The sequence below is a fragment of the Harpia harpyja genome, chromosome 6 (assembly GCF_026419915.1).
Source record: "Harpia harpyja isolate bHarHar1 chromosome 6, bHarHar1 primary haplotype, whole genome shotgun sequence".
Classification (NCBI taxonomy): domain Eukaryota; kingdom Metazoa; phylum Chordata; class Aves; order Accipitriformes; family Accipitridae; genus Harpia; species Harpia harpyja.
The window spans coordinates 57,835,543-57,862,428 of NC_068945.1; the positions used below are offsets into that span (position 1 = coordinate 57,835,543).

At 38.2% G+C, this 26,886-nt stretch overlaps 1 protein-coding gene across 14 annotated transcripts in view; it reads right to left on the reverse strand.

Moving 5' to 3' along the window:
* Positions 1-26,886, reverse strand: part of MAGI2 (membrane associated guanylate kinase, WW and PDZ domain containing 2) — a 770,074-nt gene that overhangs the window by 290,946 nt on the left and 452,242 nt on the right. For all 14 annotated transcript variants that reach the window (XM_052789023.1, XM_052789022.1, XM_052789031.1 and 11 more), the window contains one exon: positions 16,729-16,848. In XM_052789023.1, coding sequence (XP_052644983.1) covers positions 16,729-16,848 — 120 coding nt within the window. The remainder of the gene's footprint in view (positions 1-16,728; positions 16,849-26,886) is intronic.

Consider the following 26,886-nt stretch of genomic DNA (forward strand, 5'->3'; position numbering starts at 1 on the left):
TGTAGGCTATCCTGCCTAGCCTCTAGAAGCTGTTTCAGAAAAGTGCAAATCTTACAGATCGTGGGTAGTATCTTTCAGTCCCACATGGGAACTATGTTAAATATCATTCAAACCCAAGGGTATCTAAAAAATGCAAAGGACGATTAAGTTTAGGCCCTCAATATGCTACCAAAGCAGAGTCACGTAACAGAAATCCACTACTGACATAAAAGTGAATGGTGTGAGCTTATAAGGAACAGAGCCCAGAAATTAGGGATCATTTTCTATGTAGAAAAGGAGTGATGTTCTAGCGCAGTACCTCCATATGAAATAAGGACAAGATATTCTATGATTGTGAGATAAATCTTGATAAGTTTACAACAGCAGAAGGCTGGAATCTGTTTCTTAGTAAGAACCTAATGATGCAGAATGAAGGAGGAGGCTCTCGTGGCCAAAGCATTCAACCAGAGGCATACAATGTGTGCCAACAGGATGGCCAAACTGAGAGCTTTAAACTAGGAATTACAGGTGAGGTAGAGATTCCTTAACAAACAAGTGAGCAAGTTGTGGATGGGATAGGCAAGCTAAGAGCCAGGGGACATAGGAACAGAAGGGACATAGTGATCAACAAAACAATGCTGAAGTGGAATCACTTTAAGCGGAACAATCTGTGGCGAAAGCTCTTGAGACTGTTCTAGTGAATGAGCGTGCCTGGGTGCCTCTCTGAAATACTTTGACGCTAATGGACACAGCATGGGAAACCAACAGGAGGAATTAGAAGTCTATGTGCAGTTACAGTCATTAAGCTAATGGAGACATGATGGGATAACTCACACAACTAGATTTCTGCCATGGTTGGATACAGGCTCTTTTGGAAAAACAGGCTGGGAAGGCGAGGAGAGCACGTTGACCTTTTTGTGAGACTGCAGCTGGAATGCCTGGAGCTCTGCCTGGGGACAATGTACTGGTGCATTGGGTTATTCTTCCCCAAGTGCAAGACTTGCATTTCCTTTTGCTGAACTTCATGATTTTCCTCTCAGACTAATTCTCCAGCCTGTCCAGGTCCATCTGAACGGCAGCACAACCATCTGGTGTATCAGCCACTCCCAGTTTTGTACCATCTGCGAACTTGCTGAGGGTGCACTGTCCCATTGTCTAGATTATTAATGAAGATGTTTGAGGAACAGTATTGGCCCCAGTATCAACCCCTGGGATACACCACTAGTGGCTTGCCTCCAACTTGACTTTGTACCACTGATCACAACCCTCTGGACCTGGCTGTTCAGCCAGTTTTCAATCCACCATCCTGTTCACTTATCTAATCCATATTTTTTCAGATTATTTATGAGGGTCTTGTCAGAAATAGCATCAAACGTTTTACTAAAGCCCAGGTAGAAATTCGCTGCCCTCTCCTCATTCACAAAGCTAGTCACCAGATGATCTGAAGATGCCTCTCCCAACCTAAATAATTCTGTGAGTCTGTGATCTTGAGGATGACCGTTTAATAGTCTATGCCAGACAAGAAGAGTAGACAGACTGTGGCAATCTGCCTGTTAGATAGCAGATAGACACTGTAATGTCAAAGTGGTTGGCACTGAGTAATATCAGGTTTACTGATATGAATAAACCTGGAACCTGACCCCTACCTATCAGGCTTCTTTTGCAATCCTAGGGAATTTTAGAGCTGACTTCCTCTAAATTTATACTCATCAGGGCTACCGATGAAAATGGTAGCTCATCTCTGTATCTGTACCCAGTACACTAAAACACTGATGCATTTCACTGTCCTCAGATCATCAGCCCTGGAGTACAGTCCCTGTTCTGCTAAGGGCCTCTTCTGGGACGTTAAACAGGTCTTTAGCTGTATAGGAGCATTCACCTCATCTACTTAACTCATTCAGCACATGCCCTGTAATTTAGTGCACCCAAAGTTAAGAACTGAAATTCTCAATATAGAGAATGGAGAGAATTGAATGCCTCTAGGGGGTGATTAAGAGCATTAAGCTAAACACTTAACGTTACATAGTATGAATAACCTCTTAATCACATCTTGTTTTTCCTGGTGAATTCCTGCTTCATTCACACAATGAAAATGTACAGAATGAGAAAGTTCAGTGAGAAAGATGGGTATTCAATATTTATTTTTATTGAATGCTGTGTGTCTTCATAACACATATCATGCAAACTTTTGCAGTTGAAGAAGTAGAGGTGCTGTGGAGAATTTTTTCATTCCCTAATCAAAAACCACAAATAAAGCATTGAAAGTAGCTGGTTTGTTTTACCTTCTTTTGCCTTGATGACTTATGTGGAATGGCACTTCTGAAAGTAAATGCTATCTCACAGACCAATGTATTACTGAGCACCCTCAGAATGAGGAGTGGAAAGAATGAGATAAAGCAGCAAAGGAAAGTAATTATTCTGTAAATTGCAGTTCAGCTGCATGAAGACCACTATAAAAATATATTGCTACACTTTGCCCAACCCTTTTTTCATATAAAGATTATACTGACAAGCTGAAAAGTTCTGACAGTGCTGAAAACAGTGGAAACTGCAACCTGTAATTAAAACAACAAAACAAAGCACTGCCCCCCCCCCTTTTTATATACACTAACAGCATTCTGTAAGAACAATGCATTTCTAAGGGGAAAAACCTGTCTCAAAAAATTTACTGTCTATATAATGCAGTTTTATTCCTGAATCTTGCTTATCTAATCAGATTGCCACGCTTCAAAAAAAGGGTCTCTCAAGTTCGTACTAGCTGTTGCTGTTGGAAGACACTATATAAAAATTAGGCTATGTACAAGCCATGTGCCATTAAGGTAAACACTCTACATAAGATGAGGAGCTGATGAAACGTTCAAAAACCAGAATGATTTTCCTAAGACATCATCCTTTAATCTTATGCCTGGAGTGACTTTCTTTTTTTCCCCATGTGACTTTCACTGAGAAAATCACTAGTACCAAGAGTCAAAAATAGTTTCGGATGCAGTAAATTACTCATAACTGATAAAAACAAAAAAGCATACAGAATTTAGGTAGAAACTTCTTAAAGCCCAGAAAGTTACAGATGCAGGCTCTGCTCCAGCTGATTCAATCTAAGCCTCAATGTAGAAGATAACACCAACTTTTCACCTCACAGCCCCTAAAAAAATCTTTCTCCTTGCTTCTCTGAGCTTGTACTAAACAGTGAGGTAAGAGGGTTACTGAGCCGTAGTCAGCTTAGCCTCCTCATGACACAAAGCACCTCCTGTTGACTGTGTTCCTGTTAGAGATTTCTACCTTACCCTTAAGCATAATCCCAGTAAGGAGAAGGCAACAACCCCATCCCTCCTATGGATGGCAAAACAATATCTTTATTTTACCTTAATCATCAACCAAGAGTACTGTCTTCACCTCCAGGTTCCATTAGCTAGAAGAACCCACCCTGACATTGACAGTAACCCCACAATGTGGGGGTTGCAACAAGGCAGCAAAGGCTGGGGGCTGATACTGCAAAGGCACTGCCAGGTGAGGTTATGAAGGGAATTTGTTAAATAGTGTTATAGGGGAATTCCTTCACTTTGATTTGCTTCCTTTCTCTTCCCAGCTAATTTTCACCACCAAGCATATAATCATGCCTGTCTTCATACCATCTATCTCCTTTCATATTTTTTATAGCTGAATCAGTCAGAGTTTTAATTTGAATTTTCATTGATCAAGAGATTTTTATTCTGTCTCAGACAGCAAAGTAGAGGTTTTCCAAACATAATAACCATTTCAGTAGCCTACAGGAGATTTTATTTCTATTTCTTTTAGCTGCAGATTTTTTATGCTTAGCTGACTAGTATCCAAATACAGCTGGGAAAAATATGACAATGAAACGCGTGCTAGGGATTACCAATACAACTACTTGCAACCAAAATCTCTGCAGGGAGATTAGACAGATTTTTTTTCAAAGGACTCTCAATTATGAAGTTAGAACAGCCAGTGGCTTTTGGTTAGGTCTAACTCATAAAGCAAACTTCTGTCTGACATATCCCAAGTGTCAGCTTGGTGAGGAGGATACTGCTTCCCTTGGCACACTCTTTGTCTATCTGTAGCAAGTGAAGAGTTCCTCGAAACAGTGCAGGGTCTGCTCCACAGCCTACGTCCTCTGCAGTGGGGTCTCTAAGAGGCCTTGCATATACTGGGCAAGGGAGGAGGAAATACTTGCACCTTCCCTCTTGCCTCTGTTATAAAAGTCTTTCAAAACCTTATCATAGAAAACTGTTAATGGGATATTTTGTGATAGTAAGCAGCCTGTGCAGCCTACTGTAATATTAAAAAGGTAAACTAGCTTGCTTTAGAATAATCCTTTTGGGGTTATTGTGAATCAGACTGAATATAATTCTCTTTAAGAGAATGTGTTAAAAATGCTGACAATAACATTGTTCCATACCAGAAACTGTGCTTTAAAGTTTTTTAGGTGGGAATTAACTCTCCTAGTGAAGTTTTAAGCTGTGAAATCATTCAGCTTCTCCATTTGTATGTGGTTAAACTAATATAACATATTTCTTGTTAAATGGGGCAAGAAGGCAGCTGTGAGCTACACCTTCCCAGATCTTCCCAGTGATGGGACCTTCCACCTCCTTAGAGTCAGAGGACACTGCACTCGCAGTCATAAGAGCCATTCAATCACCACTATATTTGCCTCCCTTTTAAACACTCATTCTGCCACTTTTGGCTAATTTACCAGCACCCTTTTTTCATCATAGCACCCACCTCTTCTCCCTTCTTCACTTACTTTCTACACCAGCTCCACCTTCCCACCTGTATAACTCCTCACTTAATTCAGCATTTGCTTTCACCTTTCTTGTTCTTGCTAGCACCATCTCTTACAAAATCTCTTTGTATCTGCCTGTTGTTCCTGACATGCCCTCAGGAAGATCTATTTATATCCACACTATGATGTCACCAACTTTATGATTTCATAGAATCACAGAACAGCTGAAGTTGGAAGGGACCTCCAGAGGTCATCTCGTCGAACCTCCCTGCTCAAGCAGGGTCACCTGAAGCGGGTTGCCCAGGACCATGTCCAGACTGCTTTTGAATATCTCTAAAGATGGAGACTTCCACAATCTCTCTGGGCAACCTGTGCCAGTGCTTGGCCACTCTCACAGCAAAAAAGTGTTTTCTGATATTCAGATGGAACCTGTGTTTCTGTTTGTGCCCATTGCCTCTTCAATACCTCTCTTTCTTTACCTCTTTCACACCTCTTTCATCTCTCTCTAAGTGTTCCTATGTACAGGCATGACAGCATTCAAATCGCTCGTCCATGGAGACCTACTGCTTGACATTCAGCTGCTTTCCCTACTGACTGCTTTCATCTATTGTCCTTCACCTCATGCTGTGATCGTAAATTCCCAAGGGAAAGGTCTCTCTTTTTTTCTCTACTTCTGCAGCACCCAGCCAATGGTCCCTGGTCTATGCCTGGGGCTCTCTGACACCATGTAAATACAAATAGCAACAAGAAATAACATCAATTTGGTTCTTTCATTTGAAGCTGCTACAACCTCTATGCCTATTAGGGGACAGCATTCATATGCACAGAACACAAAGGAAGAACTGTATCATTCACCTACAACCTACCTCAATGTCTGTGGAAGACCCCGCAAATGTGTCTATCCATGGACACAAAGGGTATTTGATTCCCTATCACCAATTTGAAAGTTCATTATTCTTATCAGGCACATCACTATGCAAGTCAGAAGGACTTAAAGATTTATTTTTTTTTTAATTGTAGACTTTTCTCCTGGAGTCCTGAATTCAGTGATAGAGTATGTAACATAATTTGGGGATGAACTAAGATCAAAGCAAGATTTTTGTCTTTGCATTCCTCTGATCTTCAGCAGCCTTGAGGATGCTCTAAACTAGGTCAGATATCAACATGCTGTGGTCATGGCTAAGTCACATCCTATCTCTTCCTGGTGATGACTGAGGGAGCTTAGACTTACACTTAAATGAGTCTGGAAAGGTAAATCTAAATCCTGAAAAGCCATTCAGTTTGCAGATGCTGTGGCACCTCTCCTGCACCTCTTTCAGTGCTGGTGCACTGAATATATTGCATTTTCCTTAGGCTGGGACAGGTTTCTTCTGCATCAGTAGGATCTTTTAAAGCTTATTCTGTATTCTTGGCTATTTTTTTCTGTATGCGCACAACATAAAATAACTGTAGATGTAGGTCACCAACTGGGCTATTATATTTCATTGTCTACCAGCATATTTGACCTTGATTTCTGATTGTATCTCCATTACTTTTACTGGAAATACAAGGTGAGCCTTCCATTGGCCAAAAAACCATGTAGATCTATTTATTCTTTCAATTACACAAAGTAAAATGCAGAGTAATTATTTCTGAATACAATGTAAATCCAATATATCGATTTCCGTACACTTGAAAGGTTTTGTTTGTTTGTTTTTAATATCTTTAGGGTTTTTTGTTTTGTTTTGTTTTTAATCAGAAACTGCCTTGCTTTGAAACACAAACACTTCTTTTAGTGCCTGGGTTTTGTTGGTCTTTTATCTTGTTTTAATTAGCTCACTTGGGAAGTAATGTAACTCTATTGCAGAAAAAGCTGTATCAGTAGCTGAATCCTTCTTTTCAATTAACCATACAAATCCAGACCCTCTTCCCACACTTATACTGCATTATTCCACACTTGGCACAACCTGCTTCTCTCAATGTCCTTCATTATTTTAAGGTCATCTTGACAGGAAGCAGCCCGTTCCCTTGTTTTGTGCCAGCAGGCAGCAAGATGCACACTTTTGTTCACCTGTCTGGACTCCACCAGCCATGGCCAGGGTTGCATGCAGTACCGCAAAGTGTCCCAGAATACCTTGCTATTGAAACAGAGTAATCAAAGTGAGATTTCAAAAAACCACAAGTCCTCCCAAGGCCATAAAAAGGAATTTTTTGTGCCTTGCTGCATATCAATTTCTGCTGAAAGAATAGGAATACAGAAACTACAACCCAAGCCTTGCTAGTATAGAGAAGCCTTACCCTGGTTTTATGGAACATTGTGCAAACAAGGGAAGACTGTAAAGGGTCAGTTTTGCTCCCAGGCAACTCCTTGCTATAGGTGTGTTAGGAAGACAGAAGCACGGACAGGCAACCAAGGAGAAATAGAGAAATGTTTCCTGGATACACAGGGCAGAATTAGGAAGGCCAAAGAGCAGCTACAGTTAAAATTGCTGAAGGACATCAAGGGCAACAGGAAAGGTTTGTACAGACACAGCAGCAACAAAAGGAAGACTGGGGAGAATGTGGGTCTGCTGCCCAATGTGGTTGGTGACCAAGTGATGGAGTGCATGGAAAAGGATAACTTGGTGAAGGACTCAATGTCTTCACTTTCTCAGCCTTTACTGGCAAAATCTGCTGCTCATTTCCAGGCCTTTCAGGTCTTTGCTTAGTAGCAATATACTACCCACGGTACAGAAGGATCAAATTAGGTACAAATTAGGTCAGCTGGACATATGCAAGTCCATGGGACTGGATAGGATGCATCTGAAGGTGCCGGGAAGCTGGCTTGATGTTATTTTGGGACCATTCTCTTATCATGTTTGAAAAGCTGTGGTGACTAAGGGAGCAAAGATGAGAGAAGGCAGTTGTTAAAACTATCTTCAAAAAAGCCAAGAGGGATTTAGGGAGCATACTCAGAAAAAAAATAATCCTTTGATTCAAAGGAAGATGTTAATAGGAAGGTATTATGGAAGTTTCAGTATACCTTGTCTTTAGAAAATAAAGCTGCTTCAGTATTTTTGGAAAATTCTAAGGTTGACAAAATGGAAAGACTTGTAGCAATGGGGATTTTCTCTATGTGTATTAGGAAGAGCCTCCCAAACACTTTTTGGACTGCAGTTTGTGGTATTCAGCAGGACACTATTTGCTACAGGAAGGTGATCATTTCTCATCTGAAGCCAAATAATGAGGAATATCACAAATATGAATGTGTAGTACCCAAGAGGATATAAAATCCAGAGGAACTTCATAAACACATAATAACATGATAATTGCATGTCAACTGGATATAACACACATTGTGTCTTTCCAGTAATGCATGAAAAAAATGAGATCTCTGTAGCTGAGCAATGTAGCTAAACATTTCTCCAGAGCAATAACACATCACTCGGATTTGTAATTTGAGACTATAAATTTGTTACCATCTTTTGTAATAACTACAGATAAAAGTGCCTTATCGGTGCGATAGCCTGATAGCTCAGGCTGTACAGAGTTTGAGTGTTTTTCTAATACAATCTGCATTTAAACTAAAACAGCACAATACATACTGCGGTCAAAGTTCAGTTAGAAACGTATCTGAAATGCACACATTAACTGGTTGTGATCTGTTTTATAAAAACCCCCACAGTCAAAACCTAATGTGTCACATAGACAACATTAATAAATACTATACTGAAGTAGACCATACTATACTACAGCCTTTAATTAATCCCTCTACTACTGCAGGAATATTTCTACTAATAACTACTTTTAAACTTCCTAAGAGATGAAACTTGGATCTCCACCTCTGGAGTTTATTCTAACTTTTAAATCACATCAGTATGAGAAAATTTGTTCCCAATATTAAATCCAAATGTTCATCTTTTCCAGATTCATCACATTAGCCCTGGTTACTTATTTGCTCAACTTTGAGTTATCTTTATTCATCCATTGGGTTCACATATTTTAAATTCTCTGAGCTTCTCAATCATTACTCAACAAAGCTCTATCTGATGAGTTCTCTGAATTTATTCCCTACAGCTCTCCTGGTAATTTGCATTACTTTTGTCTGGACACTTCAGTTTTGACTGCACAGAATTGTAAAGAATAGGGCAGGTCTTGGGCTGAGCTGACATACGGTCAACCCAGCTCAGAAAAAAACATGAAGGCAAAGGTAATTTCTTGATTTCTCTGCAGCCAAGATCCTCTTGGTACTCATCTGGTTTAGATACAAAGTAAAGAACATTGACAGTGGTTTCAGTGAGCCTGTTTGAGCAGAAAGGGTTTCTGGGGAACACAGACCCATATAACTTGTGCTGTGTGGCACCTGGTCCTGCTCTACATCCTGGGAACACACATGAGCAAAGAAAAGTGTTGTGTGCCTGGGGAACATATGTCCATCTGATTCCCTTATGAAAATTACCAGATGATGTAATTTAAAGCAGCCCTGAGCTGACAATAAGTTGCTGCTTGTGGTAGCCACAGAATCTCAACAGAACACAAATTAGATGATTAATTGAATGTCCATGTACTCTTCTGCTGAGCTACGTCGCACCAGCCAGCAGAATTATGGGTTCTACCGAGCCATATGTGACAGTGGCTAGTCTCTGACCTTGTGCCTGACACAACTGGTTGAAAGAAGCACTGCACATTAACTCAGGGAGAGCACCAGCCGGCACCCTGGGATGGTCAGAAACACTGCTCTGGCCACCTAGCACCCTCTACTTAGGCAGCAGAGCTGTCTGACAGGCCAGGCAGGGAGTTCGGTCTAGCAGCTGACTGCATCACAGCTCAATCAGGTGCATCCCAATCACAGCCTACTCAACCCATGCACAGATCAAGTCTATCCATGGCCATCCTTGGTACAACCATCTACTGGGCAGGAGATGTGAGCAGAAAGATGCTCCTGGAGACAGAGACAATTGCAATGGCTGTTGGTTTTCTTTCAGCTGAACCCTGTTAGAAGCTGTGGGGAGCCAGTGATCTCTTTGATTTCTCTGGAAGTGAACAGGATGAAGAAGCCGTCACATCTTGGCATCAGGATGCTGTCTGTTTAAAGGCTGAATGGTCCCACTCTTCTAATTTCACACATAAAACTACAGTCACATAAGCTTCTATTTCCTGGATGCCTGTAGGAGTGGGTTTGACCTATACTGACACATGTGTCCCAGGTACCACTTTTTCCTGCTACATTATGATGAACATCTGGATATCATCTTTTCTTATTGCTTGCATCCTTGCAGCAGGCCAAAACTGACCATATCTTCAATATTTCTGAAAGAATAGTATTTGCCTATTAATATGGCGGGCAGCCTCAGCTATCTGTAAGCGTTCCCCAGCCAGCAGCTTGGTTGAAGTGTCACCAGTCTGCTATGGAGGATGGTGACCTGCTGTGGGACCCACATGGGGGAGGGAACCCTCTAACCATAAGCCTTGTTGCAGAAAAGGGAGAGGAACCCAAGGTGCAGGAGTGAGGACCACAGCAGGACTATGGACTACTACCCTCACGTGACAGCCCCAGCAGCAGGAGGCAAGCAGCACCCCTTGCAAAACAGTTAGTATTTTGATGTCACCAGTGTTCCTGCCTCTGGATGCCAGCTAAGACAGAGGCCTGATTTCCTAATATAGAAGCAACCACACACCAGGAATACCAATTATTAAAATAATGAGCATTTATACAGCCTCCAATTCAGAACAGAGAGGAAGGATACGTTCTGTTACACAAATCCTACATTTCAGAAAGTTTAAAAAGGAACTGTAGACATTATGAAAGTTGCCCTTTATATTGCAGTAGTATAATTTTAAAAAGCAGCTATTTTTCATAGAAAAAAGGAAATTATATTTATTCAATTTTGATTCCTTCTTTATTAGTTCCCTGAGAAAATGACAAAATACTTAAACAAACTCTAAAAAAAGAAGCAAATGTGATGTTTAATGGCTTAAAATGCATTAACAAATGTAGACAGGATTCCTTATACAGGTTGATATATCCACTGACATGAGGTTTTTGAGCTTCTGAGCATTTACATTCTTTGTATTTCATATTTAATGATGAGCTTCAACTTCCTCTTCTGCCCCAAGAGTAAGAGAGGAAACACAACAAGGCCCGTAAAATCTTACTAATATAGAACAGGTACAAAAACTCAATCAGATCATGAAGTCACTGACTGTATTTAAGATTTCTTCTCCTATTTTTTGACCTATATGTTGATATATCCACATTTACGTGTTCTCTGAATGTGGTGGTGGTAAGTGGACATCATATTGATATGGGATCTACCACTTTGAGAGGCACTTTCAACAGCAATGTGATCTCTACTATAAAGTATCTCATTTCATTCCATTTGTCTGTGCCCTTGAAAATACCTTCTGCTGTTAAAAGACATGGCTTTTGAAGGACTGCTTCTATTTTTGTGTATATATATCTACCCTCATGATTCTTTTGTTTTCCATTTTAAATCAGAATATTTCATTAACTCCCGTGTTTAGGTCTTAGGAGGGTAGTGTTTTATTACACTTATTTTCATTCATTCCTTTGTATCCCTCTGCTGTAGAGTGCTCAGGATGTCCTGCTCATAAGGGAACGCCGCATACAGTAAGTGGGTGGAATTTTGAATTCCTTACAATTTTTTACATGGAAGAATGGAATCAAAACTACTGGAATCAAACACCACCTCTTTATAAAACCATTGTCACCACAATGCAGTAATTAAAAATTCCATTGCCTACATGGAGCAGTCCTTAACTCATATTTTAAATTTACAGATAGTAAAATGAAATGTTAATTGAAAATGCATTAGCTGAACAGAAGGGTTTAGATAATTTAGAAGTTTTAGGCTAAATTTGGCTTGAGAGATGGAATGAAAGCCTACGTAAAACTTAATGTCTTCTTGGGTATGAGGACTCTCTCCAGATTAATGGAATCAGAGCACCTCCTGGTGTTGCTTACGTGCCATCGTGTGGGAAGAGTCACAGGCAAGACCTCAGCTTCAACCCACATTCGGTTTCCCATGGGAGCTCATCATAATGGTGACTCGACTGAAAACATGTAAGCTGATCCCTTAAAACTGTTCCTAAAACAACTGTAAGTTTTGTGTTGTCAAATAAACAAGTAATACAGAACACTAAAGTTTTAACGATGGGATGTATTCAACCTTTTTTTAAAAGACTTAATAACTATGGAGTTCTGAAATATTAAGGAAATTCCAGCTAACATTCAGCCTTCTGCCAAATAATACTCCATAAGTAAAACCAAATATGGGTGAAATTCTGTCTCCATTTAAGCTATGTGGAATTTTACCATGGACTTCAGTGGGGCCAAGGGAAGTCCATGATCATGTAAGTGGTTAAATAGCTTCAGTAAGCTTTGAATTTTAACCAGTGAATGAATTTCAGATCATTCCAAACAATCAAACAAATGATAAAAAGTGCATTTTTGACAAAATTAATGGCAGAATAACTAAAATGATTGCTTTTCATGGGATAAAATAAAGACTATTCTTATATTAATAGTAAATAAGATGTCTTTTATAGAACAACTGCTATGGAGCTCTTCTAAGCAAACAAAAATTTGATAGGAAAAAAGAGGGTTCTACATAGTACATTATTCATAGGTGTACCAGTTGAATTCACTTATTTTCATAATTTTGCCACATCTTTAACAGTTATGAACAAGCTTTTCTATGTCTGCATTTCTTGGAGAGTTCCACATTGCTAAAATCCTTCTTGCTTTTGTGTATTTGAAATGCATTTATGTCCTTATGGGTTATCAACAAACACGTTTCTTTTTCTTACACTATTTATACACTGAACAATTCTTGTTATGTCTGGTACTGCTACTGCATATGTTACTTTTAACAGGTATTTCTACCCATAGCACACATTACTCTTACACTCTTACATTAATTCTTCATAATGATGTCGTACCATAACCTTCAATCATGTGCCTTAACACATCTCAGTTTTGGAAATAACATTGAAGCTGTTACATTTCTGTTTATGAGCATTGGCATTCTTAACCAATATACATTTGAAGTACATTTTCAGTCTACTGATACGCTGCGCTGGCTAAGAAATTTTGCTGATCTAATCAGGAGACGGGAACAGCCTTCAAAGTCAGTGATCCATGAAATCTCCATACAAGTTTTGACATATCAGAGAGATGACAGTATACTGAGCTAACCCTCCTATTGGAGAAGTCATAAAAGACAGCACACACATATACACACAGTTTGTCTGTTCATCACAGCTTTGTTATTCTGCATTTTACAGATTTGCAGGTATTGTGCCAATTCAAAGACCATCTATGAACTTCATTCCAGAAACTGGAAAAGGAATGTGGATTATTTTGCTGGGGCATGTCCTCCTGTGTGACATGAGTCTGCATAATAGAGGCAGGTGTCTTTCACTCTGCACAGGAACACTTCCTCCTCTGCTACAGAGCTATGGTTATTTTACCTTACCCCAATATCTGTGTTGGAAACAAGTTTTATCTCCAATGAAGTTATCATTCTGGGCCAAATCAGAATTCTTTTAATCAGTACAGTAAATTGGAATGCTGCTAAAAAGAAACAAAGTGAAACCTTTAGGATTTGGCTGCGCTGTTATACAAAGACCTCCAAAAAATGGAGTTTGATGTGCTTCAGGTAAACACTCCCAGCCCCAAACAGCAATGTGTTGGTGGAATTCACTGAAATTTTATTACAAATTCAGAACTCAGTGAAGTTAATGTGACTTGCACTGTTAATCTGAGTGAGAGTGGAAGTGAGCCTTGTATTCTTCTTTCTTTTGTTGTGCATTGAATGGTGTCACCTATATTGCCATGGAACTTTACCACAGGTAAGCTGCAAAACGTGCAGCAACTGCTTATGTACGATTAAGTATGTTTAAAATAATTCATATCTATAAAGATGGCTTGGTCTTTCCAGCAGTTACTCAAAAAGACATAAATAGAAAAGGCCAAATAGTAATGGATTTGGTCCTACAGAAACTAAATGTTTTCATATTTGCAAAACTGATAAAAAAACAGATTTGTAGAGTTTTTATCATGAACATACTTGCTTTTCTACAGCCCTTTGGAATACTACAGTCATGCACAGTTGTCGAAAAGTGGTAGACAAAGGAAGGCATATGCAAAGTGTAAGTAGTAAGGAGGTCACAGAGCATCCTATTTTTAATTCTGAAGCTTTTATAAAATAAAAATCTATTTTAAGACTCAAAAAAAAAATGTGTGCTTCAAAAAAAAAAGAACTACAGAACTATACTTTTCTAAGAATATATACTGGCTTCACTTTCAGATTATATCCTGTCCAGGTTGGAATCACAACTTTTATTTGCTTACGTCAGACCAAAAAGTTTCTGACTGTTTTCACTGGTTTTCTTATTACTATGAGAAAAGATCCCCCCTCCCAACAATACTGAACACTATAATGAACAATACAAAGACTCAGTGTCAGGTAAGTCTCCACTTGGCCTCCTTCTCCTCTGGTTTACCTGGAACATTCTGATTCTTTGGAATTCATACAGTAGAAGGTAAATTGAATGAATCAATGCCTCTAGTCAAGAAGTGGTGAAAAACAACACATGTACACAGAGTCTGTCTTTTTATCTCAACTAAATGAGAAATCCTGTCATTAAAACATATTTTTTCTGGTAGAGACAAACTGGTACATAGTGGCTGTGGTTAGACAATCAGCATAGGCCAACTCAGCTAAACTATAGAAACTTAGCTAAATACAGAATGATTTTTTGAAGACAAAAAAAAAGGGAAATAATAAAGAAATCTGCAAACCAATCTATTAACATTGAGAATTATTAAAAAGAAAGCTGATTTGTTTCAGAGGCCTCATAACCAGTGCTGATGAGGAGAGAAAATTCATCTCCCATACACGCACACTCACGTAAGTTGCTTGACCTATGGAAGGATTCAAAAATCATCTTCTCTTAATGGGGGGAATTGAAAACTTCTTTGCTCGGGTTGGTATAATTGTCACCAGTAAACTTAATCACTGCAGACTTAATGTGCTCAGGAAAACTTGTGATGGAATGATTAGCAAAATCCTTCCCCGAGGAAGGTACTACAGTCATTAGGAATTAATCAGGAAATGGGGGGGTGTAGCTTTGTAAGGTCATGTCCAAAAGTCTTTATATGGGAACAGGAGAAACAGCGTCTGTAAACTAGGTGTATTTTCTAATGTGTTACCTATTATTTGCCATAATACATAGATAGATAATATATTATCTATTATTTGTCAGAATGCACATGTGGTGATTGGGAAACCTGGGAATCAAAGAGAGGATTTATGCAGAAATTGGTTCGTTGAGTTTATTTTGTTTTGCATTTAGTTTCTGACTTCTTGGCTTCAGTGAACTTGTCATCTGTGATCAGTAAATGACGTGACAGACATTGCATAGTCATGACTTTGGACCTCTCTTCAGCTAGGTCTTCAGCCGGTTTAAGGAGTTATGCAGACTTCCCCAACCAATATTTCACCGTACTGTCCACTCAGCTCTGGTAGCTGGTATTAAAAGACACCCCTCTGTATCCCTCAAGGGACAGAAGAGCACTGTGAATTAATTTAACCTAGCAGTTCAGTCTCTACGAACTTACTACAAACTAATGAAATTACATGGTCAAGCAATGACAGACTTGTGCTACACTTAAACTCTTTTAATGTGAGTTTCAAACACCTAAGGTAACAAAAGGATACTTCAGGAAAGGCTTGTTATTTAATGAACCTCTGATAAACATAAAACTGTGGTGTTGTACTTGTATTGATGTTTAGGTAACTTCTACCATTAGGTGTCAGACAGTGGGGAAAAAAGTAGAACAGGAAAATACAATATATTTTCCTTTCTTTGACCTTCTTTAATGGAAATCTTTGTTATGAGTTCTGTATTGATATAACTCTTTATGAAAATTTATTTACTTTCCCATGGGTACTTTGTGCTGATTAGGTGAGAAAGGATTACCTTCTTTCCTGCTATTTATAACACAGCTAATGATTTTCTTTGGGGTGAATAGCATCTTATTTATCTTCAGATGCTTTCCTTGACAGGGACAAAGTCAGGACAAAAAGATCTTCATTGCCTCTTTTGCTATAAAGTAATAATATGGGGCTGCTTCCTCTAAATGATTCTACTCACCCAGGTGTTCTTATATGTACGGGTCAGATTTTTCATATAAAGGGTGTTCCCTGTCATTTTGAAGATTACAGTAAAACGACCTATCCATTACTCAGCTATCTTAAATGCTAGTGTATTTCTAAGAAGCATTTGAGTTAAAATAGTATAGCATTATTCTGGTTTTATTAAAATGCCCTGCTATGTAACTGCCCTTCCATTTATAGTAGTTTCAGGATAGCTGTGTTTTGGAAAAGGTTTAAAACCAGATGAATCAGCAGTTGTCCTGGGAAGCACTGTTCTGCAATAAGCTGCTGGCTCTTTGCCCCATATACAGATATTTTCTAATACAGTCATTAGGACAGTTCCCATCCCTCTGTCATATTACAAAATTAATGACTTCTTTTCAATAACTTTACAAAGCCCATAAGACATGACATAGCAAATCCTTCCTGTTTTACTTAAATAGTGACGCTTCAACCTCTGATATAGATTGGTATTTGCAGGATCACACATGCAAAGGAAAAGTGTCAGCCTTACAACTGATTTCTGTTGTAGAGTTTGTTTGTCCTATGTTAGAAAAACAGCTGTTTGCTGAAATTTTGTGGAAATCTCCTCAAGTATTTGGCATAAAGAACTAGTGTTTCTTTCCTGTACATGCAATGTATTATCCTGTTTCTCTTAACCAGTATAATATACTAAAATTACAATGAACCATCTGCATTTAGCTTTTACATATGAAAATATTTTCATAATTGCCATATGGCTCTTCACAAATTTCTGATAACAGTAGCAATGACACATTTGTAATGGGATGTCCCAGTGCAATTCCATCAATTAGAAAAAAGCATAATGGAAACATGAGACAGATTTAGCAGTAAAAGCGTGCTTACCTTCATATGTTCCACTTTCTAAGAGAGCACCACTTTTCTCCAATTCCATAAAATCTTCAACAGTGATGAAAATATAGTCCACACCAGGGACTTCCCCCTCCTTATGTGGCCTTGTGGTGCCTATTAATAAGATGAAAGACACACTGTCAAGCACATGACCTAAATGTAGAATGATCTTTTTGAAAGTTTTGGAAAATTTATCAAAGTAAACCATTTATGCAGCACATTATATAGCATGTACTCCTTGTGAGGATGTCTTTCAATACCATATAGCTACATTTGTTGAAGCTGACAGAGGTATATGAGATGCATGTTTAAGATCATGCCAGATGTTCTTTGGATCCATATTATTTATTCTCACTTATGAAAATGTATCATACTGCTATTCTTTTTACGTTACTAGAAAGACCCTTAGTGACACCAGGCATTCAGAGGTAACACAAATCTTTGATGTGTATTTTCTATGGCTTCAAACAAAGTCTTGTCTACAATTAATCTGCTTCATGAACTTTTAAATATTTATTTAGTACACAAAATAATAAATCTCTAAGTAAATCCATACGGGTTGTATTCACATTGTTTGTTTCAGTGTCATAAGTGGACTTGATAAATGGTAAGGCTTAAGGGACTGAGTGATTCAAATCACCTGCTAACCATGCTGTCAAACTGCAAAGGTGCTTATATTTAGTTATTGCCTCTAGTGTCATCTCTGGATGACAGAACTCCCTAAATGCCGACAGACAGTATTTCATACATGCTGAGAAGTGACTCGGCTTAGCTAGCAGAAGTTGAGATGTTAGCAGGGAAGCATCTGAATTTGACCTAATTTCTTAATGGTCTAGTTTATTGTGGTCAGGCTATCCCTACTTTGACTGAAACCACTAAATAAGTCTCAAAACTCCATTTGGAAATGGAAGAGTTTTAGGTCCTCCTCAGTCCCAGTGTTTGAAACATCATAATCAATCAATTCTTTATCAATACTATAATGATTACATCACACTCACAGGGTTTGGTTTCAAGGCTGTTGACACTGGGAAGTGGCTAGAAACCAGATCTTCCGCTTCCTGAACAAAAGTTTAGCATTATGATATTGTGCAAAAGACACGGTCTCTTCCTCAGTTGTTAATCCACCACCTTAACCACTGTATCGTGACTCTCATACTATGCAGTAGTGATTCAGACATCTCTTCAGGTCAGCTAACATAAAATCTATTTAATCTACTTTTGGATGTCTATTATTCAGACATCTGCATTTAAACCTCTTGAAACATTTTGTGTGAGACTCATCATGACATTAAGAAAACTAAATGTAATTGTCTACATTTCTGCCATGTGTATAAACTATTACAGTCAATAGAGATCTCATCAATGGTGGAAGCAAGAGAGCTATTCAGCTGCCTGCCTGCTACGAGCTCAATTCAGTTGGCCATACATCGGTCTCTGTGGGATGCCTTAGATATTCATGTGAAGCTGGCAGATATGCCAAGGACAAAATATCCCTTGCACTGCCCCAAATGCACAAAATTATCCTTTGCACTGCCCAAAATGCAGCTGTCTTAATCTCATATCGAATCCCACTCCATAGCTAGATCTAATGGAGACTTCTGTGCAACGAAGAGCACATTAGAAGTGCAAGGTTCTCTCAGTGACAATGACAGGACTCCCATGCTCTCAGCGATTCCCACTGGCCGGTGCTCAGCTTTGCCAGAGCACTGGATGGCCTTCAGAGTTGTCCAAACTCCTTGCTGTCAGTGGAGACATAGAGACTTAATGGTGCCTTAGTTAGGTTATCGGGACTGCTTGTCATAGACACCTTTCTCTCCTCACAGGCAGCCTGAATGGCTACGGCAAAGACTGAATGAGCCTGAGAAGCTAAAATTTCAGTAGCTAACATCAGGAATATGTTTTGATAAATCTATAAGACAAGTTCCCTCATTTGTCTGATTCCAATTCCCTTTTCATCTTAACATTTAAAACTAAAACTTGTCTTATTTGGCTGTTTATTTCTGGGAATTTCATATTTGCAGAGATGGGTTTGTTAGAATTATTACTATTGTGTTTCAGGGATGGTATGGTTAAAGCACTCAGACATTTAGATTCTCCATAAATATATTGAATTTACTCCCCATGGAATATCTGACCTCTGGGGATGCAGCAGCATCCTCAAAGATCTCCAGCCCTTCGTGAGAACTGCGCAGAAGCACAAGGATTCTGGCAAGACCCCAAGCTCCTGGGAGCTCTGCTAACAGCACAGGCATCAGATGTTTGATCTGCATGCTCTCTCCTGAGGAATTTTTCACTCCCGAAGTCTATTGACAGGAACTGTACCTTCTTCTTAAAACACTTTGGCAAATCAAGGCTATGTTATTCCCAAACATGGCACAGGGAAGAAGCTGGCATACTAGATGAGTACCTCTAGCTAACTGTTTCTTCAATATTTTTTTATGTAGCCAAACTAAGATTAACAGAAGTTTATCAATCAGACAAAAATAGGAGTTATATAAAATGTGGAGGTAAACCCTGCTTTGAGTGGAAAGTTGGACCAGATGACCTACTGAGCTCCCTCTCAATCTAAATTTTCAATGATTCTATGATATTAAGTGTCAATACACTGCAGTTTGTTTTAAACATGTGAATATATATTCAGCAGGGATGACTGCAAGGTCTCACCAGACGTCCAACAACAGACTCAATTATCCCTCTGTTTCTCTACTTTGGTCACAGTCTTTGGTAAACTTGCCTAGAAAAGTCTAATGGACTAAATTTCAGGTTCTGAATCCCTCTCAAATTGGAAGCTAAAGACCTGATCTTTCTGCCCTTATGTGACTTAGTCACATTCTCTCAGATATAGTACATATATGATAATGTTTGCATACGCCCTGCACTATGAATTGAACATTCTGTTTAATCTGCTTCCCCTATTTCAAATGAAATGCATGGTCCAATTATACAGTAATTCTATATCCTTAACACAGCACTTAGCTATAGCCTGTCTGTTCTCTAGTCGAATTGCTCATCACTTATCCCCACATGTAAGGTAGCCATGAGATGCCCTGTACTTAGAGCTGTTGATGTAATCATTATCTTGTTCTATAACACTCCAAGATTTAAAACAGTTCCTATTTTGCTTCAGGATGAAACTAATGGATTTTTGTGGCAAAACCAAAAGACCCAGAACTCCACTTTAGAATTGCCAGTGTGCTACTGTACATAGCAGCTTCTTAATTTAGTCTCCATTAATCCCAGTTTCCCACTGATTTTCCTAGGTGACTAAATAGCTACTGGTAATTCTACAGTATGTTTTCCTTTCTCCATTTCTCTTGCACCCTATGGTTTCACTAGATATTCCAGCATGGAGATGAGGAATCCTTTCTCCTGAAAGTTGAATTGAAATGGGTAAATTACAGAAATGAACATTTTTAAGGAAAAGCAGATTTTCTAGAAAATTTCTTGCCAGTTCTACCTATACCCGCTATGTCTGTCCTACAATGCCAGGTGATAATACTACCACTCAGATAGTAACATGGAAGGTTCCACCCTCTTTTCTTATAATCCTTAGGGAATCTGCTCCAAGAGTTCCACATTGTAATGTATACTGAAGGTTGTACTCCTGTAAGATGTCAACTACTTGCTTCCTTCAAAAAACAGAGAAAAAAGCAAACCGTGTTCACTAGTCACGTGTTAAGGGTGACTCTTACCCCAGGTACAGCAGTTTCCATCCCCACCAGAACTTTATTGCTCTTGATAAAATCTTACTGAGTCCCATTTCCCTCCTGCATCTGTTCTCATTCCCTCAGCCCGGAGGACCTGAGATCTTGCAAATGGTTAAAGCAATTCCCTGGCTAATGGAATAATCAATAGTTATTGCCTCTTTTACTCCTTCACCCTGGAGGAACTGAGTTGTTGCTATTAATACTTCCACCGTCCTTTATACCTTTCTGTAAGCACCATAGGGTTTGCAATGTGCAGGTTTACAGTCTTGGAGACAGTTACTGGAGAATCTTAAACACCCATCAAAGTCTGAACATTGAGGTCTATATATAGGAATCTTATAGGTCATAGGCAATTTTTCTTTTTCCTTGCTTTTCCTTGCTTTTAAACTAATATAGAGTTACTGTTCTTAATAGATTTTTTTCTTTAACTACATTCATATGGACAGATAAGCAGGCCTAAAATCTATAGTGATTCAGGATCTAAAACAAAGGATTAATTCCAAGCCTCATATTTTTACAGGAACACAACACCTCTTGTTATACAGCATCAAGGCTTAACAGGACATACTTGCTACTGCTTATAATATTTAGCCTTTTATTAATGTAAAATGAAAATAGGAACCCAGTTACCATTTTGTTACCATGGTAACATATGAAAAAATAATCTTTGAATTCCGTAATGAAAGAACATGATACTTTTAGATCTTGCAGGATCAAAATCAGCAAGGGATATTTCCCCATGCACATTTATGACAAATGCAATCTATTGTTGCTGTTGAACAAAAGACACAATAGCAATAGCTTGCAAGTCACCACAACCAGTCCATACAAGCCAGTGCTGTCACACAACATGTAGGTACCTTAGAAATTACAGGAGCTTGGTCTACAAAATCTGCATGGATACTGACGTTCTTTGTTTTCATAAGCACTGCTTGCATCGTTTATTGATTTGCTCTCAAAACCAATATTAAGGTCATTTGCTGAGCAACTACTTTGTCTGGATTTATAACTTCAAGATGGATAGTTGGTACAGTTTAGAGATATTTAAGCTATGTGGCAGAAATCTATTTTTTTTTTTAAAAAAGCAGAACCTTTGCCTTTGCAACTTGTTTCTTCTTCTGTTCTACAGGGGGAAGTATGGTGATCCACCATACTTCAGTGCAGGCTTTCCATGCTCAATGTTATGTTATATGATGGTGCTATGTTTCTGGAGAGGAATTAAGTGCTGTTTACACAAACAGCCTTTGAAAGAGCATTTTTCTTTTAACTGAGTATAAGATACCTAAGGGTATAAATTTAGACACCTAAGAAATCTCTACAATGAATAAGAAAAGGAGTGTGTTAATTTAATAGCAATAAACTATTTTTGAAATACTGGTTATATGAGCTTGGGGAAAAATAAATAACATTTAACATGGAAGTTTTATGTTGACTGCTAGTGCAGATTGGAAAAATAGTCAGCTGATGTATTGTTCAGTCCAGATTCCCATTTTATTAAAAAACTATAGAATTATTAACTCTGGAAGAACTCCAGGGTTGGAAAGCTCCACACCAGTTTGTACAGGTAGGAGAACAATTAGGAATTTATATGACTCTTTTTTAATCTCAGCATCCAAGTACATAATTGTAACATATTAGTGCTTATTTGGGAACAAGGTGCTCAGTTTGACTTTGAAAATATTTCTGCTTCTTAGAAGCACTGCATCTTCACAGTCTGTGTCCAGCTCTGCTAATTTCAAAAGCAGGAAAGGTGCTGCCTCAATATTTCTTTTATTGCTAACTCCATGTATTTATGCATGTTAGGAAAAGAAGCAAATTTATTTATGGGTCAGCATAGGAATATGAATGTTAGTTAAAAATCCCAGAACTATAACAGGAAAGACTCAGAAAGGTGTTCTGTGCTCAGTACCATAGACACATTTTCAGGAACACTTCATCTTTGCACAGTAAATAATCTGTATTTTACAGTCTTTGGCAGCATTACAAGGAGAATATTGCATGAGTAGTGTTCCTGTACAGTCTATATGATGGTCAGGAGAGTAGAAGTAAAGGCCTTAGTCCCTGCATGGTCCAATGCCTATTCACAGACTTTGTGCACAGGTTTCAGTGCTCCGAGCTTATAGGCATATTATAAATATTTATATTATTACATTTTTTAATTGCAAGTTAAAGGCAAACATGGCACACCTCTTCGCAATCAAAGCACCTTCACAGTTATTTAGCTAATTTGCTTTTGGATTCACAGATTGGTTCCTATTGCATGAGGTAAATACAAAAGCAAAGGTGTGTCTTTGCCACAAGATTTACAATGTAAATGAAAGGCACAGTAATAACCTAGCCCTTTTTGCATAATGATCTACTCCTAGATCCATTTTCCAAATGTATGGAAGCAAATAGGGCCTTATAGTGCTTATTTGTTCCAAATATAGCAAAACATAAAGAGAAAAAAAAATCTTTAATATATAAAGCCCTTTTATTAGACACTCGACTGAAAATTTGTTCTGTAATTCTGCTCTGTACAACAGCTTGTTGTGGAAAGCAGTACGCCAGGCTGTCATACATTACAGTAGCTGGAGGGATCCCTCCTGCAGAAACAGACTGCTAATCTTTAATAAACTTCAGCTGAGCCCTTGGTACGACCTTGTATACACTTTGCCTTCAAAAAATTCAACAATGTGTAATTAGCTCTTTTGTTTGTTTGCCAAATTACTCTGGGACACTATTACTGTGAGGAACCAAAATGTATGGGAAATTATACCTATCTTGTCAAATTACTAACTGCAATAAGCAGAGAAACACCACATTTGTCTTGATCTACTGAATTCCCAGCTGAAGAGAATAATAAACATAATTTTCAAGTAAAGTGACTTTAGATGTACTACAGAGCAGGAAGCTTCAAGTGTTTATGATACTTCTCAGAACAACAACATAAAACACAATGGCATAAGCCCCTTCTTGCCAAGGGTCATGAAGAGGAAAAGTTTCTTCCTCTTTTTAAGTGTGCAATACCAGCAATTTCTCTGATGCAACCCTATAAAAATAATTGCAGAAGCAAATGAATGAATTCCAGATTCCTGAAAATATTTTTGGGGGGTAATAGTTTCAAACTGTATTAATAAGCAGATTGTTGGCAAATGTGATCCTGAAGAAGATCTCCAGGTTAATCAATTCAAACTCCATTTGCAAAGGTGCTAAATGCTCTACTGTCAGGAAAAGCCAGGCATTTAGCAGTTGCCGAATTGTGAGACTGCAGCATTATTTGCAATCTTACCTGTACATAGAAAGAAAAATCAGACAGTATTTGGAAGAAACAGTGTGTTTTTACTATCTCCAGGATTTTTTGACCAAGTTTTACTAGAAAGGGAAAAGCACTTAGCCATACCTCATCACAGAACTGATAGTTTCATTTCTGGGTGTTTAATTCATGTGAATTAAAAGGAAGTTTTCCAATCCCTGTGCATCATCAGTATCCACTGATATTAGCAGAAACAACAGGTTAACTACATGGCTCAATCCAGTGTCCACTGAAACTAAGTGGAGAATTTGGGTCATATCAAAAGAAACCCTTAAAAAAAAAAAGCCTAACCCATATTTTTAACAGTTTCTAGTACACTTTGGGATTAATGACATTGTTACATTTTGATTTTTCCTGAAGAAGTAAAATGTAAGATTGTGAAAAGCAGTCTTACAGGACTGTGTACTAGGCTTTACTGCCCACATTCTATAATACCACATAATTCTTAGGACAATATGTTTTATATTTTGTAGTGTAAACCAGAGGAAGTGACTTCCTGGATTTGAGACCTACAATGCATATAGTAACAGATAAGCATGTCCTTTATGGAAAGAATATGCATTCAGTCTGTGGTTCTTTAGATTTTCACTTTTTCTGAATTTGAGACATATGCATTAGGTAAGCTAAATAAGCTCCTGCCTGGTGGTTAGCAGGATTATTACACTCCAGGTGCATATACCCTTTCAAATACTTCTTTTTTACATACAATATGCATTCAGTAGCTTCTGATTAAACACAGCCTGGGTTCTCTATTTGTTCTTTTGGTTTCATGCAATGTGACAGACACTGTACAATGCACATAAAAACAGCCCAAAGATAATTTATGCATTTTAAAAATTAAGTCATATTGGAGCCAAACAGCAAAGTAAAATCAGGGGATGGGAATGACAGTAGTTCTAGATGAGGACTGCTGGTAGGAAGGATATTTATTTGTTTATTTATTTGGTTAATTATGAGAGGACCACTGGAACCAGCAAGACACTCAGAGAAGAAATGCAGCACAAGAGCTGTAGGCTGAGGCAGATACTTGAAGACTTTTCTTTAAAATAAACTGTGACATATCCAGAGCTACCCATTACACCATGCGAGGATTTGATCATTGCACTTTCATGCTGTTATCCTCTGACAGGCACTGATATACTGGGTGTTCCCTCTACAAAGGTACGTGACTCCTTGTCTGGTAATCGTAGCATGAATTGGGTCACTTTCCTGCTGTTGGTGAATTCCTCATTAAGTCTGCAGAGTACCTTCTTTTAAGAACAACTCTGACCCAGCATTAAGCCCAGCTATACAAGTTTCATTGCCAGCACAGCATTTGAGCAAATAAACCATCTTTTTTTTGTTATCTTTGCCAAGAGTATCTTTTAAGATGTTAACAATAGACTTCAGAGATAAAAGCTAACAACAGAGAAGTGTGAATACTTTGTGTCAAGTTAGGCATGGAATATTGCAGAAGACATTGTACAAACAATCAGAAAAGCTGCTGCTAATGCAGATATCATAAACACTTAAATTATATTCTACGTAATTCCTGGAACTGGGAAATTATGCATATTCTGGCATTTGGAAGTGTAGACCTTACAGAGGTTAGCTAAGTGCCTAAAGAAATCTGATTTTCAGTGCTCAAGAATTGAAAAGAAGAAAAACCAGTCATGAATCATTCTGGATTCCACATTATTGCCTCAAAAGCTGTGTGTTTTTTGGGGTTTGCGGGTTTTTTTTAGGCAAGATTTAGTACCAGACATGAAGCTCTAGAAGACACCAGGATTTTCTTCATAAAACATGTTAATGTCTTAGCAAACACTCCTGCAATATATCCCAATATCTTTCATTCTCATTATAAAACTAAAACACTGTATCAGCTCTCCAAACAGATAGGAAAGAAAGCAGTGAACTGCTCTAAAGAAACATTTGAGAATGCACATTTGAAAAATGATGATAAATGGATGATAAATGGATGGCAGGTTGTGGTGGTAGGAAGTTGGGTGTTTTATTTTGGTTAATCAGGAACTTGTAGAGCTAATAAATAATTAATAAAGTCCAAGATTATTTTTTGTACACAGTTTAGACATTCGGGTTTGCTCTTTCATGGATTTCCACTCTTTCAGGTAAAGATATAAACTAAAACATGATGACAAATCTTTACACCTTTTGGAAGTTTGGACTTTGATTCCCATTGCACAAAGTTGTTTACACCCCATAAACATTTATTCCAGCTATAAACAACAGGCTTTTACATGAAAGTGAATATATGTGCACAAGAGTACTATCTGAAGAATCAAGACATGCATCAGGGCATTTTGATGAGAGAATCACGTATGCATGAGTGTTTATGTTTCCATACATTCCTTCAGGTTTATAAAAGTCTTCTGCTAATGAGATCTAGACAGAGACTTTTGATGTTACTAATAAAATAAAGGTACACCTAATTACACACAAAATGCTTTCTACTACTAGAAAAGCTTAATTAGAATATGGTTTCTTAAGGTCTTTGGAAGAACAAAGCCTTTTCTGGGAAATGTCTGATTTTTTGCAGCTCTTCAAGAGGATAGATGATGTAGTTAAAGAACTAATTGCATAGTAGTCTGTTGGCATGTGTAGGTCTGCTAAAGAGTCAGGTATCACAGCTGAATTTTTGCCCAGTGTTAGCAATTCTATTATACCTACTGACAGTCCAACTGATTGGAGCATCAATGGAAATATTATTAAGTGAGATTTGGGATAGTTTGTTCAACTGTGATGTCACAACATCTATTTATACTGCACATCATTCAAATATACATTCAGAAATCCTGGAAACACACTACATCTGGAATAAGGGACAACACTTGTGCTATCAACAACAGAACCTGCTTTTTTACCAGTTGATTTATTAACATGATGAATAAACTGTTGTGGATGACTTTTGTTAGGCAGCTTGTACATATTACTACAGAGAACTGAAGAACCTGCTTAAATCATACACAGACTACAGTGTACCTTGAAAGATTCTGCAGTGCCTGCAATAACAACTTTTAAACTGAAAAAGTACCAATATTCTTATTCACTCTATATATTTTATGCAAACTTAGGAAGCCAGCCACCCTGTATGTCTATTTAATAGGATATTTTAAAAGGATTTGTGGAGTTGTTAGCTGTTGCTACTAAATC